The sequence below is a fragment of the Tigriopus californicus genome, chromosome 10 (assembly GCF_007210705.1).
Source record: "Tigriopus californicus strain San Diego chromosome 10, Tcal_SD_v2.1, whole genome shotgun sequence".
NCBI classification, from domain to species: Eukaryota; Metazoa; Arthropoda; class Copepoda; order Harpacticoida; family Harpacticidae; genus Tigriopus; species Tigriopus californicus.
The window spans coordinates 11401040-11418305 of NC_081449.1; the positions used below are offsets into that span (position 1 = coordinate 11401040).

General features: G+C 39.6%; 1 protein-coding gene and 2 long non-coding RNA genes across 3 annotated transcripts in view; 2 read left to right on the plus strand and 1 right to left on the minus strand.

Annotated features, from left to right (window-relative positions):
- The first annotated feature begins 3480 nt into the window (after positions 1-3480).
- Positions 3481-5526, plus strand: LOC131888327 (uncharacterized). Its single transcript, XR_009374095.1, has 2 exons — positions 3481-3753; positions 4962-5526. It is a non-coding gene; the product is annotated as an uncharacterized LOC131888327 (long non-coding RNA).
- Positions 5527-8289: 2763 nt separating this feature from the next.
- On the minus strand, positions 8290-9638 carry LOC131888426 (adhesive plaque matrix protein-like). The gene is made up of 3 exons (XM_059237277.1): positions 9602-9638; positions 8778-9458; positions 8290-8695 (listed from the first exon to the last, which is right to left on the minus strand). Exons 1-3 carry the CDS (start codon positions 9611-9613, stop codon positions 8447-8449), a joined length of 942 nt encoding a protein of 313 aa, XP_059093260.1. The 5' UTR covers positions 9614-9638; the 3' UTR covers positions 8290-8446.
- Positions 9639-15005: 5367 nt separating this feature from the next.
- The window catches only part of LOC131888281 (uncharacterized), a 2603-nt gene continuing 342 nt past the window's right edge, over positions 15006-17266 (plus strand). Inside the window, exons 1-2 of the long non-coding RNA XR_009374089.1 lie at positions 15006-15213; positions 15286-16048. This is a non-coding gene — a long non-coding RNA (uncharacterized LOC131888281). The remainder of the gene's footprint in view (positions 15214-15285; positions 16049-17266) is intronic.

The following is a 17266-nucleotide window of genomic DNA, read 5'->3' on the forward strand; positions in this document are numbered from 1 at the left end:
GGAAATCTCTATAGGTTTCCACCATAAAAAAAAAATCACTTCCATTGGAAGAGAGAAAGGTAGCGGCGAAAGCAGATTGACCTCATAAGCAACTGCCAAAAGGAGAGGGTCATTTCGATTTTAAGTCCGTCTGACTAGTGAAATTCTTACCGCGTCTTCCTTGAATATCCCCTGGGTTTGTGAAACAACGGTTGACAGTTTTTTTGAAAGTATACTCCCAATGTCAGATACCTTTTCCATTATTGATCTGACTTAACAACCTCACCTCCTCTGAAAACGAGATGTCTCTCATTTCCGTGTTTCAAGTGAAGTGAAATTAGTCACCGATTGGTCAATTTTGCCCCTCTAGCTGGACACACCAGGCTCAAATGGGTGAAGCAAATGAGATTAGTTTCACAATCTGAATAACAGTGGTCAAATTTGTTTCAACGACTTTCTGATAGTATCCTTACCGTAAAGCTCGTTGAACAGGAAGTCGTGTTTACTCAAGCTGAAAATAATTTTTCACTTTGGAGTGGGGTGAACAAGGGCGCTTGGTCGACATGTAGCAGAGTACAGAACAAAGCGAGGATCAAATTTTAGTAAGGTAAATAGGGACAAACTACAAGTGGTCGTCATCATCATCATGATCATCACTCAGTACAGCTAAACATGATAACTACGTGACATTGCATTTGTTGCTGTGGGAGGCATATGCGCACAGTTCGCCACAATTCAGTTGTGAGCAAATTATATAAAAATAGCCAAGCAGGCTGAAGATTTTTGCAGGTCAAAATTCGACATTGTCATCAAGTTTTCTCCTTCCACCTATTATTCAATAAATGAAGATGAGCCAAGTTGTTCCGAAATCATACTTCAGCAACTAATTACTAATTAAAAGATTTGAAACGTGCCCCATTTCCTTTTCGTTGTTCCAGGTAAAAAATATGCTTCCCCACGAAAAAAGCAATGCTAGTCCCCTCAAAAGAAACAAAATATCCTTTGTCTTTGGCCTCTTTTGAATTTTATTTGAACATCAAGTGCCAATTGCTAATCAGTAACATTCTGTTCTAATACATGTGCATTTATTCATACAAATAGTTTCTCTGGCTAGCCCTTCTCACTCTCTTTGTCAACCTGTGTGTAGAGATGAGTAGAAAATGTATTGGTATTTCAGTCTAGCACTAAATACTTGACTTCAACGAACGGTATTGATGGGACGTTCATCTCCTTTTCACTCCTTATTACATAAGTAATGAACCCCCTTCCCCCGAAGAGGGAGTACAATGTCATTCAAAACGAGATAACCAGTGAGGATTACCAGTCATAGTATTACCTTTTTTCCGAATGAAATTATGTTGGCTCGACCAGTTGTCACTTTCAATGAAAATATGTTTTCCTCATGATTGCCCTCCCTGAATTTTCATAACCTGGATGGGCCAAACACTCGATAGAATATAATCATTATTCAACCTCGTAGAGTAAGGCAACTTATCTTTATTGATTTGTGCTTCTGCGAAATAAAGAATAAAATATGCCAATCTAGTCGAATGCCGCTCGTCTGAACTATGTATATCTGACGTAAATACTTTCGTTTTCGGCTAAGGCCTCTCTCGGTGTATGAACACAGTATAACTCTACACACGAAGTAAAGCTTTAAACATTCATTAAAAAGCAAGTTGTATCTAGATTCGTGTTTCAATCGGAAAATTGTACTTTTGAAATTGCAATGCTGCTGTCATTTGGATTTTATTGTATTTGACAAATTTCCAAACTAATCAATTCTCGCATAAGATCAAAATATGTGGAAATTAAAAATCATCACTTATGAACACAATCATAGGGAGGAGGCCATCCTGAACTTTAAAACTTCGCTCAATAAAATTAAAACACAATTTGTTTGCCTGACCATCTAATAGCTATAAACAGAGGAAATAAAACATGCTGCTGCTCTTGATCTTCAAATGAAACCCGTTAATATTTGTAGCATGGTTTTAAATTCCATGAAATCAGACACAATACAATCTATACTATCATCAACGAATCTACGATGTTTAGTGCTTTGTACGAAAACCAGCGGTATCGAAATTCAAGAAGCGTGAAATATGCAGCCGTTTTCGTGCTATCCTCGGTCAAATCCGATCGAATTACTGGTTCGGTTGATGGAGGAAGAATCTCTTCCGGTTTGGACGTGGACAACATTTCTCCACATCGTAAAACCAAGGATCCGTGCTTCTTTTGAGGCCGTCGCCAAAACCTTCAAAAATGTGTTCATGCATATGTAATCTACTTAATTGAAATCGAGATTTTGGCAAGAAACTCGACGCGATGAAAAATGGACAATCGAACGACAGGATCATTTACCTTTTTACCGTAAATAAATGAACATCATTTCAAGTAAAAGGAACAAACACATTGACTTTTCCTTTCCAGATTTAACGTCAAACTGCGAACCTTTTTTTTAATTATGCAATATTAGGTAGAATATCTAATATTTTCTCGTGAGAGTAGATATGGGCTTGAATACATGCAGTAATACCCTGACTCTTGATAGCTGTTTCTCGATTGGGGTATCAAGAGGATTATGTTTTCGGCGCTTGAAAGTAGACACCACCAGATCAATACCGACATGCCTCTTGAGGGCAGTCTGTGATATTCCTGGAGGATCATTTGCAGGGTTTGATAATTTGTTATCTGATTCTTTCTTTCATTAAAGGTGTCCCTACCCACAATGGGCAACCTGGTCTTGGACGAACGAACATAGAAGAATGATGCAAGTTGGCCACAGCGGGCTTTAGTTCAAATAGTCGCAGAGAGCCGCAAAATGAGGAAGGTTTATTATTATCATGTCCAAGCTATGGTACTGGCAAATCTAATAAAAAAGGCGGCTTTCCAATTGAAAGGGTTTAAAATCAAAATTTTGTTGAAAGTTTTAACAATTTAATCAATTATTGAAATTGCTCTTGCATCAACAGTTGGTTCTGATGTTTGTCTATACACCACTAACAGAGTTAAATGCAAATTTATAAAAGAGCAAGGTATGACAGTGAGCAAAAAACTCGAAAGAACATTTAAAAAATGGTGCAAGTACCTTCAAGATAAGCCCTCTATTCTACAAGGCGATTACAGTATGTATTATTTCTTAACTGAAGTGTGCAGGAAGCCAAGTACAACTAAATAACCTGTACAGCCTGCTTTAAAAATGTCTGAATTCCCGTCTTTGGTAGTAAGGCTACTAAAGCTCGTCTCCAATCGGCCAGACCCTTCGAAAATTTCACCAAAAGTAAAAGTCAGGGTTGCTATCACGGACGAGAAGTTTCAAAACTTCACAGTCTCCGCCAACTATTTATTAGCTACATCCCCATTCATAGACAATTATTACACGAATTGGAATGGAATTTACACAAAAATCAGGTTTAGACCTTGTCAACGTTATTTGAATAACTGGACATTATGATAAGTTCTTTCTTTTTTTCCAACCCAAAAATAAACCGCAGTCCTGAACATTTCAAACGCTAACAAGAACCACAAAAATCGCCGAAAAGTGGTGAAAAGAAGAGAAGGAATGTGCTCTTTTTCAGTATTTGTACCATAATCATTTAACCTGAAGTGAATTCGTCCAATTTTACCACAAATTGTGCCCATGTGATGTGTGACCGTTGCTGCGCCAAATCATTTGCTACATTATTTTGTGAAGTGGGAGGAAATATGTGGGCACAACGGTTTTTGTGCAATAACGTAAAGGTGCGCCCAAGACCTCAGTTTATGTAGTAGGTGAGCTCACTTACCCTACAGCTCTGACAACGAGCCTACTTAAAAGAAGTGATTTATTTTTTAAGTCAAAACTCTAGTTTTAACATTTCCTTGGGACAGTGTTTTTTACAACTGTCAAGGACCTGAAGATATTGTTTTGCACTAATAAAAAACCAGTTGAATGGACTTTTGGGGTCCGATTTTGGTACTTTAGTTGCGTGACCATGGAAAAGTTTCATTGCGTTCGATGAAAGCTTTGATGCAATCTTTTCCACAATTATTGACTTGCCAAACTGAAGAATTTCGGAGTATGATGTGTAACACCTCACGAAACCTCTAAAAGTTGTGAAGGCGAATATACGACCCATGTACGACCCAAAGCTCAAAACAAGTACGAAAAATAAATCGTCAGAACAAGGTTTCGTGAGACAGATTTTAAGGCTTTGCGAACTTCTAAAGTTTGACAAGTCAATAAGCCAATAAAGCATCTTTTTAGGCAGCTACCATGGTTAGATGTGCAAAGCAGAAAACGTTATCTCCAATTAAAACAAAGTAACAAATTGAAGTTATGAAGTTAATGAATTTGTACTCTTTCAACCAGCCTGATAGTTTTTTGTGAAGCCCTGCCTTTGTTACCTGGATAATAACAAGACCAAGCCAAGCCATCCATAGGGCAAACTGGAACAGAGTGGCCAACAATTTGTTAAATGGTTCTGGAAATTACTATGTTTAGTTGAAGATTGCATCTTCAGTTTCAAACATGTGCAAATAGCAGAGATCAAAAAATTGTGGACCTAAGGAAAGGGGTTTGTTTACTTCATTCCTTATGGGGAGGTCTTTGGACATGTTTGCTCATCTAGTAATGGTTAATGATTTTTGATAAGCTATAACATTAGTCTAAATTCGTGACATGAGAAAAAGTTCATTCAAATTAATTCGCAAAGATAGTGAGTGGTGCTTGTCACATTTTACAGATTCAAGCTTGGCTTCTTTCCCTCATCCAAATACCAGTCTGACATAATTTCATTATTGTTATCTATTGAGCACATACTCATGCTCATCCAAGTTGTCTTAGTCAAATGTTTATAAACTAGTCTAGTCAGAATAATAAGTCAGTCATGATGCATATACAACATGGTGCAGTCAGCTTATTGGCTGCCGCCTCTGTCTCCTTGTGTTGCTCTCCCTATGTGTGGAATTGATCATGTGTGAATCTTCTTGTGGCCTAGGATCAAGTTTTGAGTCTCTCTTTGTGTTGGCTCAAGCATAGAGGTGGTGGCCAAGGTGGCAAGAGCCTAGGATATCCCTCCCTGTGTTAGGACAATCCGTGAGCCCCAATTTGGAGGGCCATCCAACCCATGAGCCCCTTGTGGTGGCCCAGTTCTGGAGACCCCAAACTGGGAAGCCAATCCTTAGTGAAGAGGGATGTCTCTGGCAGAGGCCGGATTGTGAACCCTTGATGGCCTATGAACCCTGGGTGGTCCGTTGAATCCCAAGCGAGATGACCCGTAGAATTGCAGGATGGCCCATTGAATCCTAGGATGGCCCGTTGAATCCCTGGATGGGCTGTTGAATCCCTGCATGGGCTGTTGAATTCCTGGATGGCTTGTTGAATCCCTGGATGGTCCACTGAAGTATCAAATAGCCTGTGACCCGTATAAACTCCTGACCCCCATATCTGCTGGAGATGTTATTTATTGAGCACATGCTTGTGCTCATCTGAGTTGTACTATCAAATTTATATGAGCCAGTCTAGTCAGAATAATAAATTCAGTCATGACACATGCACAACAATTATCTTAACACTCAATCCATTTCCACATAATCAACCAAGTCTTAAACAGGATGGATGAGAGGCCAGGGTAGGTGGTCAGCTTTGGATAACTCATGGTGTTGAAGATGGCATTGATGATTCCAATAAACGCAATGCCGCAAATTAATAATCACGCAAGAAAAGTACTATAAATCAGACCCCAAAGTCTGCTTGAACAAACCAGGGATGGAAACGTAAAAATGAGAGTGCCATGAAATAAGACAGGTAAATAGCTACTAAGGCTCTGAATTCCAAACCCAAAGATGTATTAAGACGCTTGTTTTCATACCTTGTGGAATATACTGCCTTCTTCATCAAAAGTAACCTAAAAGCCTGTTAAGCAATCCATTGTTATGCTTCAATATACAAGATTTCAAGAACCAAATTTTGACAGCTGAATCATGCTTACAAACAGAGTAAAGTTACAATTTACTGTTCAAATGTTTAATAGATCTATGTATTTGAAGTTGTAAGTCTCTTCCTTTTTATTTCCTTGCTTGAAAAATTTGAAACTCACATAAGCTTTTGGCTGGAATATATTATAACATCCACAAAATTGTGTTGTACCCATTAATAGTAAAAACGATATTTTTCACTGTGGTATTCGTGTTTAGCGTGCTAGATTGATTTTAAGAGTTATCATCTTTTTATGGTATAATCCAGGGCTTTCAAACATATCTGGTGGGAGGCTAGTGCTAGTGCTGGTAAAAGGGAAAGAACTATTACAATAGTTCACATTAACAAGTCAACAATCAAAGAATGCAATTTTTGTAGGGAAATGTGGGAGGACGTCTCTCTATCATGTCCTTTATATTTTCAATATATCCTTTATGATACAAAATCCAAACGAACAAATCATAACACAAGGTCAATGATAGAAATGGCAAAACCTGTTCGCAGTCCAAGTATAGGGCAAAATTGTGGCTCATTGGCTGAACTTGATTGCAGTGCCCCAAAAGGCCCCATTCACATAACTTTTTTGCTTTAATTTTCTTTGAACAAAATAAATTGTGTGAATTTTGAATGATTTTGCTAAAAGAACACATAAGAAAAAATTGGCCATGTCCTGAAACTATTTAATTAGTAAGATAAAATATTGAAAGGTTGTGCAACAATCAAGATAACCAAGAGGTTCAGGAAAAGCTCATTTGACAAAATAAAAAACAAATATTGAAACAGACAAAGAATGAAAAAAAAGTTCAGCAATTTTTTTCACACTTTCATTTTCTCAAAGAAAAGCAAAAAATTGAAGAAGTGAAAAAAAACTTGGCTGGGATCTAGTTGTGGCCAATTTGTTCAATTATTCCATTTCAGTTATGGGCCAATTTGGGGACTGGTTAAGTCTGAATAGAGAGCACAGATAGCAAAGCTATCTTTTGAAAATTCCATTCTTTTTTTTGCGGACTTCCTTACCGCTACCGGGATTGGAATCCCAGCAGTTCAAAACGAGAAGATTATTCATTTTACTTGACTTTTATTCATATATATTATTTGATCGACCAATGAATTAGAATTGGCTGATCTGGCTAATCCTTGAATATAAGGTTGATCCGGAATTTTAGTCAAAACTTGTCCAAGTCTGACTTAAATCCTGCTATTGGATCAACGCCTACATAAGCCCTACGAATATTTGAGGGCAGCAAATTGAACAATGAAGGAACCCGAGAAAGAAGAGAGTTGGACTTCATTGTTTTAACTAGCCTGGATTCTCGAAGGCTTGAAGGCGCTCTCAAAACGCACGTTAAGCCTCTACGTTCACTACAACTGACCCTAAATCCTGGGTTGGGACAAAGCTCATGAATGCTTTTTAAAGACCTACATTATCAGATACCTTTTGTACCTTCTCTGAATACTGCACAATCCCAACCTTTCTAACCTTGCCCAATACGAGAGCTCTCTCATATCTTCAATGTTCCTAGAAAAACATCTTTGGACCTGCTCGAGCTTTTGCAAACCTGCTGAACTAATTGGAGCCCAAATGGGTGAAGCATATTCATTCGAGTTAACATGATATTAGCTCCTTTTCTAACCGTCATGTCTTTAGTGCTTTTTACACCAAAAGCAAAATGATGCGACATGAGGAAGATAAACATCCAATGGTGTCTCATACCATTGCTTCTCCAAAAATTCTTTTCAAATAATGTCACATATTCAATTTCTGAAAATGAAACATGCAACATTACAGAATAGCTATTCAAAGAATAGCGGGGGGGCCTTCTCTGCCTGGAGTTTATAAAAGTGAGGCTTGAAGAAAGGGGTCAAGACCGTCAAGACACCTTGAATGCGTTCGCTATTTCATGCCGTCGAGCTTGAAGAGAAGAGCGAGAGCTTGCTCGCCGAGCTTCTCTTCACACGAGAAGGTATTATTAAATAGCGAACACATTCAAGGTGTTGACCGATCGACTTATTGAGATCCGAATTTTAATAAACTGCATGTAACGAACGCCCCCGCTTTTGATTAAACAGATTTCTTTTGCCAGAACCGGTTTTCAAGGTATGATTTTCCCTCGAAACCACTCGAAGCCAAAATTGACGTTAAAGAATATCTACTTTCATCAAGAGTGGCTGAAAACTTAGGTTCCGGCCACTCGTGACCCCAGCGCCATGAAATAAGATTTCTAATGGTGGCGTTTAATTTCCTTTGAGTGCCGGAGAGGGAATTTATACCGCTGAAAACCGGTCCTTGTAAAAGAAAAGACCCCTAAGCCACTTTTAATTTTTTGTTTAGGAAAGTATGTTAAGTGCATTAAAGATGGTTTGTCTGTATAACAAGGAAAGTCCAGAGGGATTAACTTCAGGGCTCAAGAGCTTTATTAAGAAACCAGCCAAATGAAGACTCTTATTTTTCATTATAAATTAATGGTGTTTCACGGACATAATTTGACGTAAGATTGCTCATGGTTAAGCCTCGTATTTGGGTGCCGGTTTGTATTTGGGTTCCTGGGGATATTGGGCCTCACCCTCGTAAACAACATCGGGCACGTATCCGTTCTGATCCGCCACATAGGTGACAGTTTGTCGACGCCCATCGGGGAGAAGCACGTAGTACTCGCCATTGGTAAGGTAACCATCTCGAGACTCCTTGTGGCCAAAGTCGTTCTTGGAGTAATCGTCTTTCACTTGGTATTCCCAGTCATATTTGGCAGGCACCTGCAGTAAAGCAAATGGCAATCATCAATGGGATCAGCTAAACCTCAATTAAGTCTGCATCAAAACTGGAACTGATACTCACGTCTGGGTAAGCGGGTTCCTGATAAGCGGGGGCGGGCTTGTAGGCAGGGACGGGCTTGTAAGCAGGGGCGGGCTTGTAAGCAGGGGCTGGGGGATAAGTGGGCTCTGGCTGAGGTGGGTATGTGGGTTTGGGCTGAGGTGGGTATGTGGGTTTGGGTTGGGGAGGGTAAGTTGGCTCAGGTTGGGGAGGATAGGTGGGGGCAGGGCGATAATAGACCACTCGAGGTTGTTGGTATGCAGGAGCGGGCTCAGGCTCATAGGCCTCGGTTGTTGTAGTGGGAGGGTAAGTCACAAGTTCCTCAGTGGTTGTGGTTGGGGGAGCGTAAGTGGTGGTGGTAGTGGTAGTAGTAGTGGTTGGTTCAGGATATTGGGGTGGTTCAGGATAAGACGGCTGGGGGTATTTTGGTGGTTCAGGATAAGAGGGTTGCGGGTATTTTGGTGGTTCAGGATAAGAGGGTTGCGGGTATTTTGGGGGAGGGGGATAAGATGGTTCAGGGGTAGGTTTGCTGTATCCCTTGGACGGGAGGAGTCCAGCAGCACGGGCTTGGTCCACTTGAGCTCCACGGTAAACCACCACATTTGATGAAGCCTGGTCTACTCGATAAAGAACTGGCAATTTTGAGCGAGGCTCATTGTCACCAGAGGAAAGGCCGAGACAAAGACCGCTGACCAAAAGGGCTATCTGAAAACAGAAAAGGTCGATTGCTTATCAAGATCATTCTTTGACCATTTGATTACTGAATTATTTTCCCACGCCAAGTGAACATATTTCAGTTAACGGTTTGTGCCACATTCAAGAAATGTAAGTCCCAACTTGTCTCTTACTTTGAAATGCATGTTTAGAGCCAAGCACAATCGTGCTGGATCTGATAGTCTGAGGACCAGTCCCGAGTAATTTATAGACGCCATTAATACGCTATCTGTCCCGTGTATACCCAAGCGCTCCTTGATTTCAGATGCGTCAACAAGCGTGTTGCTCAAAAATAGGTTTGTTCGTTGATTGGTTCGTTGTTCAGTTCAGTCCCTTACCCAAAAGTACGCAATTCTTCCCAGAACCATCCTTTTATAAAATCCGTTTGAGGTAAATTGTCACGTTCCTAGTCTCTTACAATTTGTGAAGATATTGGGAAAAAAATTCTGGTAGATGTTGATGTCTTAAGTCTGTTGGTTATGTCTAAGGAGCTCCTTCAAAATTACGATCATGATAAAGATATCATGCTTATATGTAGTATCAATCAGTGTTGGATTCAAATCTATTTTATGCCATGTTCTTAACTGGAATGTTTTTTTAAAATGGGCGGAATAGTTTCTCAGCATGTAAGGGCCGCTGGTTTTACGATCTTATTGGCCTTGCTCATGGAACATCTTAGATGCTAGGCACACCCACAGGTGGAGAACAAATCTCATCAACGTTATGATCAAACCGGCCAAACATGGAAATCCAAATCAATGGGACACAGCGGCAATTAGTTATTTCGCTTATTTTCTATTTCTCATTTAAGGTTTGTCATTGACTACAGTTGTATCTAATTTGAAAATAAACACATTTTGCATACAGATATCACAGTATGCTGTGTTACCTGTTGTGTGCGTGTTTTCGACTTCCAGTCCAAAGTCATTACTGAGAATATGCAAATGGTGCAGATGTATTTTCTTTCCGTAATTGTCTATTTCTCAGTTTTATGCATGTTGGACGTTTTTCACCTTAATTGCACATATTTTCGCATTATCTACAATTTTTGACCAAAAACGAATCAAAGGACAAAAAATTAAGTCAAGTGTCACACAACTCTGGCTGTTTTCCAAAGCAAACACAAACCACAACTAGCCGGCTTTGGCGAAAAAGAAAAAAAAATAAATCTTTTGAGCCAGTTACCACATCCACTCCATTCAATCATCAACCTCCCTCTCCTTGCACTAGATACAGTATAACCTCGGTATAGTGAAATTATTTGGAAGCAGCAAAATTTTCACTATATTGGCGAATATACTGGTGGGTGAAAAAACTTTGCAATAAGTGGCAGCGTCAACAAAGCAAGAATCCTCTCCCCAGTTATATTGGGTTCAAGTTCTGGTCCAAGAAATTATTAAGACAGAATATCTTTTTCATCTACCCATTGCTTGATATGATAGACAAAAATAGTCCTTACAGCCCTCAAGATCGTTTTGAGCAAATTTATGTAATTTTTAATGCAAATTTGCTGACAGTCAAGACCATATTTATCTACAAGTTTCTGTCGGGCCTACTACTGACTTTTTAAAAGGATTTAAAGAGGAAGCTATGCATTCTATGCTCAATAGTTCTATAACTTTGTGTGATTATAATTTCCCGTCATACGGTATTGTACCAGGAAAGTATAGCTTTATTAGTCAATGGAGAAAAATGTGAAACCGGCGATACATTTGCTAAACTTACCCTTGTCTTGCTATGGAAACTTAAGTTATTAATCACACAACCATTACTCGCTAAAAATGCAATAGTGGCTTTACTCGTTACAGTTACTTTTCCTACAATTTAGGTGACAAATATTTTTGTTCTTTTGCCCCATCAAGACCATACTTCTTTTTTGGGGGACTTCCTTATCGCTGCTGGGATTGGAATCCCAGCAGTTCAAGACGAGAAATTTATTCGCTAAACTAACGAGTAGACCTCCAAATAAAAGATTAGTTTTCAGCCAAAATCATTTTTTTAAGCTAAGAAAAATGAAAGAAAAGTTGATAAAAATATGAAAATTGTTATTATTGGAAAATGTCGTTTGGCCCCTTAAAGCCTCTTTGCTGCGTTTTTATCTGTTACACAGTTTAGGCACCTAACTGTATTTATTACGAGTATGTTATCCATTGAGTTTACAAGAAATTAACTATTTTTTCTTGCAATGTTCGACCTTATGACGCGTTTTTAATTTGTACAGATGTCATGGCAAGAAAATGATTCTCTTCTGGAGCCCCACTGTTTTTGTTCCTAAGGGCGCTTTCGTTCACAAAAGAATTTTGGGTTCGATCATCGTCTCTGGATCTTACTTTCTCAATTCGGTAACGACCGATTTAACGAGTTTGAAGTAGTTGACGCACATAACTTTGTTAGACAAGTAATTGATGTTTTCTAATTGAAATGTGCACCCTGGCGCCTATGTTATTGATTCAACACATTCAAAAATAATACTTTGTCAGGCCGGGCGGCCATGTTAGGGTTAAAAAAAAAGTTACGGTCCAAAATAGTCCCAGCAAAAATGACCATTTATGTTTTTTGCGGACTTCCTTACCGCTACCGGTAAGGCAGCCCAGCAGTTCAAGACGAGAAGATTATTCATTTTACTTGACTTTTATTTATATATATTATTTGATCGACCAACGAATTGGAGTTGGCTGATCTGGCTAATCCTGGAATTTAAGGTTGATCTGGAATTTTAGTCAAAAACTTGTACAAGTCTGACTTGAAAGATGCAACCGGATCAACATGGCCCACGTATTCCCTTCGAATATTTGAAGGCAGCAAATTGAACAATGAAGCAGGCCGAGAAAGAAAAGAGTTGGACTTCTTGGTTTAACTAGCCTGGATTCTCGAGGGCTTGAAGATGCCCTCAAAACGGACGTTTAAGCCTCTACGGTCACTAGAATTGACCTTAAATCCTGGGTTGGTACAAAGCTCATGGAGGCTTTTTAAAGACCTACATTATCAGATACCTTTTGTATCTTCTTTGCATAATGTACAGTCCCAACTTTTCTAGTCTCGCCCAATACGAGAGCTCTCTCATATCCTCAATGCTCCTAGTAAAACATCTTTGGACCTGCTCGAGCTTTTGCAAACCTGCTGAACTAATTGGAGCCCAAATGGGAGAGGCATATTCAAAGAGCGGCTGAACAATCGACTTGTATAGAGTTAGCATCGTGATACTATCTCTGGACTTAAATGTGCGATATATCCAACTACATGTTTGAAAAGCCTTACCAACTTACAACTGGATATGCTCATCGAACTTTCCATTATCTTGGAGGACTACACCTAAATCCTTCATGGATGAGACCTGCTCAATGTCCTTACCTTCATCATCTAATAGTGGAGTGTCTAATGACGTCGACCCAAAGGTCATTGAGCGGAATTTCATTCCATTCAGTGCCATGTTACTCGCGGCAACCCAGGAGTAGATTTGGTCTAGGACCTTTGCGAGACAACCGGAATCCTGACCATTCCTATCAACTACCAATTTTGTATCATCAGCATAAGAAGAGATACTAACATGTTCAGGTTGCCTCAAGGCTTCTACTTTCAAAAAGAGTATTGAGGGTCCACTTTCCCATTCCCCCGTACTTCATTGAGCCACTGTTTTTTGCTGGATTCCATTTCCATGAGATCAAACTGGAAGCGAAACAAAGTGCCAGAAACCATCATCTTATTTCTCTTTCAAGGAATAGCTATTTATGAATTGTAGCATACGATCACACAATTATGGGCAAAATGTAGTGAAAAATTGAGACGTGATTATCGTTTAGGGTGAAAAAAGCGATTCGCCATCAAAATTGAATGAACTCTCGTACTTTGAGAGGCACATTTCAACAAAAGTCCTGCCATGCTGGTAGATGTCAATTTCATGGTCAAGCATCGCTTCGCTCTGGTGCTCATCTGAAATGGAAACAAACTTGTTTTGATAACGCTCTTAACTGACTTATTGGGGCCCTCTTCGATCTCGTTTCCATTTATAATTGGTGCGCCCATTCTGACTATTCCAATGAATTGGTATGCGTAATGGGCGTTCCATGCAGGAAGAGAAAACTGGTTCAATCGATCATTTTCGAGACGCATGTTACATCAAAAAAAGAGTCCCACTGAATTGACTTTAATGCAGGGCAGAAATATCTCTATCGGTGAATAGCCTCTAGTACCATTTTGGCGATCTACAAACAACTTACTCTCTCTTGTTTATTGAAAGGGCAGGTTTGGGCATACTTTCGGGTTCGATATATCTGGACTATTGGGGTTTGCCATAGTACAACCCAAAGCAACCCCTTTTGATCATTCACCGTCGAACCAACGAATCCAGTTTACTCGGATTCTCACGTTTGGAATAATGAACTTGGATTTGACGGCATTTAGCTCTCATAGCTTTCGGGATCCAGATCGTTTAAATTTTGTCTAATTCCTACATTGATTCTTTTGAGGCGAATTATCACTCAAACGTACCTGTCATGAGAACTTGTTTGGTGGTCCTGTACTTTGGTCATAATTCTAAGTGCTACTAGACTCGACGCTCGAGGAATTCCCATGTATGATTAATTGATGAAGCGTGTGATCATTAACATAGTTTGCCCCAAATTGTTTTAATCCTCTTCTCCCGGTCAACTTAGAACTGAAGACTGACTGGCCATTCAATTATGGGTGGATGATCCCGTGAAATGCAACTTCCTCGTCGGACATCATTCGAGGGGCATTTCCGACGGACTAAGTTTTAACCTGAAGCCTGTTTTTTTACGTTAATGGAAATCAGATGCAATATTTTGGGCACCGGCTAATTCGTTATCCTTTATCCTTTGGCAGTTTGTTGATAAACCAGATAACCATCTTAATGGACTTGCTCACCCTAAAATTGGGGTCGAAAAAAACCATAGAGCATCAAGCATTGAATGGAAGCGGTCGATTTGCGACAGACGATATATTTTGCTCACCCAAAACATAAAACATAACCAAGACAATCAGTCAGTACTTATTGGATTGTCTAAGACGAATAGGTTTCAATTTTTGAGATTGCACAACCGAGGGCACAGGAGGCATCCATTATCAGGTGATCTCCAGCATCAAGGTGTGAAGACTGGATATGTCGGCTTTGATTTGTCGGGTGAGTTCGAGAGCGGCTTCAGTTTCCTGCTTCAGGATCTCCACGCGTTCGCCAAGTTCCTCAATCTTGTCATCGTTTTGAGTCTGATCCATGGCTTGTCGAGCCATTCGCTTCAAAACTGAGGATAACACATCCTCAAGGCGGATTTTCTCGCTCAAGAAACGGACATTATCCCCGAGAAATCGGTTTTGCGTCCGCAAGGCGATACACCCCATTTCCACTTGGTTTAGCTTAAATTTCAGATTCCAATTATCCTGTAGCAGCTTCTTGAATTGTTGATGATGATGCGATGAGGATGTTGAGGAGGAAGATGAGGGTACTTTTGCCATAACTGCACGAATACTGGACGTATTGGTGGTGAATTTGTGGCAAACCAGTGTTTTCGAACGGGATTAACAATCACAACTGCTGGCTGAATCACGCATTCTGGAATTAAGGCATATTCATGAGATTATCAGCTTAAGAAAGGGGACACCTCCGTTTTGAGGGCTGGGTTCGGGAAGAAGTTTCAAACTGCTCATACCTCAATGACAAAAGATAGAATGCTCAAAATACCGGCAAAGGCATTACTTCTAGTCGTTTACAATGGAACCAACTCCCCCACAGGTGTATACCACATTCCGGAAGAAGCAAAGAAGTGGGGAATTTCTTGTTATTTCTTGAGATGACACATTTCAGGTCTGGCCACTGTCATCCGAACATTGGGTTGGTCATCCGAAGAGGTCGTGGTGGACACGAACAATCAGTTTCAGGTCGACAAAATAGCTCATCCAATTAAGTGGAGACTGGGATTGATAATCTGGTTTTCAAGGGACTTATGAGCCACTAACAGAACAGCACCACTGTCTTAGGGACAAGAAAAATTGGACAATGAGAAGCTTACGTGTAGGTTGGCGGCGCAAGTAGATCAAACTTGAAAACTTATTACCAAAGTACGTAGAATATTCGCTCCTACTCGCGCAAAATAGAAGGATAACAAACGACAAGAAGCAACCATTACAAACCGGAATCACTATACGAAAGCAAGAAGACACCAAAATATTTGGTCACAAGAATGATGAGGTACCTTTACAATAATCGTTGAAAGAAAACTGTTTCGCCCTTCCATTTTAGAAAAGGGGTGAATTTTAAGTTTCATTCCTTGAGATTGACTGTTTCAAATCCAGTTCTTCCCTTTTTGGTTTTGCCTCTTTCAGACAGAAGAAGATATAAATAGACAACCTTGACTATTTTGAACTACGTTTGGCGCAACATGGAAGAATTACTTACTTTGATCAAGCCAGTTTCAAACCACTTGAAAAAGAAACCATACGAAGCCTAGATCTATACAGAAAAAGAAAGTCATCTCTTCCCCAATGGGAGTCCTAACCCTCATCCTCTCCTGGCGAAAAAATTCATAAATTTTTCCATTTACATCAGCTTGAAATTTTTGGAGAGGGAGGTAATCATAATTGCTCCTAATCCAACATTCTGGACAGAGCCATGTGCGAATTTTTGGCAAATCAACGGATTTGAAAAGAAAGGATTTAGTTAGGATTGAAGAAGAATGAGAGACCAAGAGATAATTTAAGAAAATGGTTAGCTTATAATTTGTTGCTTAAATGGTCACGAAAATTGAAACAATATTTCTATCTTTTCATGCGAAAATCGTTGGAAAACAATAATTTGGGCCATTATTAATCTTTCAACTTTCTATAGAGCCCTAAATTTCGGACGACTATCAATTGGTCACAGATTAAGATAATCCAACCAATATGGAAGCATGAATCAAGTGAAAACAATCGTAATATTTCCAAGTACCACAAAACTCTTTTAGTAATCATCGTAGCCGTTCAATCATCCTTGAAAACAAGTCAGTAATTATTACCAACGCAACATATCATCAAAAAACGGACCTCGNCCAGCCTTACATTCAAGGGTACCCTTGAGCGGCTAATTCAAACAGTTTATTACACTTTATGAATTATGATGCACCATGACTTAAAGATAATTTCATTCCCTTTTATTGGTTACAAACCCGAGAATCGAATGAAAAAAATACTTGCCAAAAAAAGATATACCCTAGTCCGAGCATGAGACGACCAAGTCAGTTGATTTGACGAGACATGAAATTTAGAATCCCAAAACGCCCAAAACTCCCAAAGCCCATGAATGAATACTTGGAACTTATTCCTTTTCAGCGGCCTTTATAATCTCGTTTTTAGCTAGATTCTTGGATACGGTCGTCTCCTCTCGTCTCGTCTCACCCGTCTCACCACTTTGGTCAAAAAACCTTATCAAGTTTTGAGAGAAATGCGCATATCCATCTTAACAGTCTTCTTCCTTGCAAAAACCATGAGAACTAATTTTGACGTGATTGATTTATTGACTTCTGGCTGAAATTTGGCGCTCATATGGCAATATTTGTTTGGATATTTCCGTTGGAATTTATAAAGGCTTTTGAACCACTGTGGCAGTCGTTTCAGTGGTGAGACGAGAGTGGTAAGCTGATCATCGAAGAATCCAGCTTTTCTCTTACTCGAATTAGCGACATTGAAGGCGTTAGTGGCATCGAATCTTGCGCTTGAAAAAATGGTACTGGATATCGTTGTCAGTTTCCATCTCCTCAGTCATTGTAGTGACTCACCAGCAAACCTAATACAGGCGTCTTTCCTCCTGT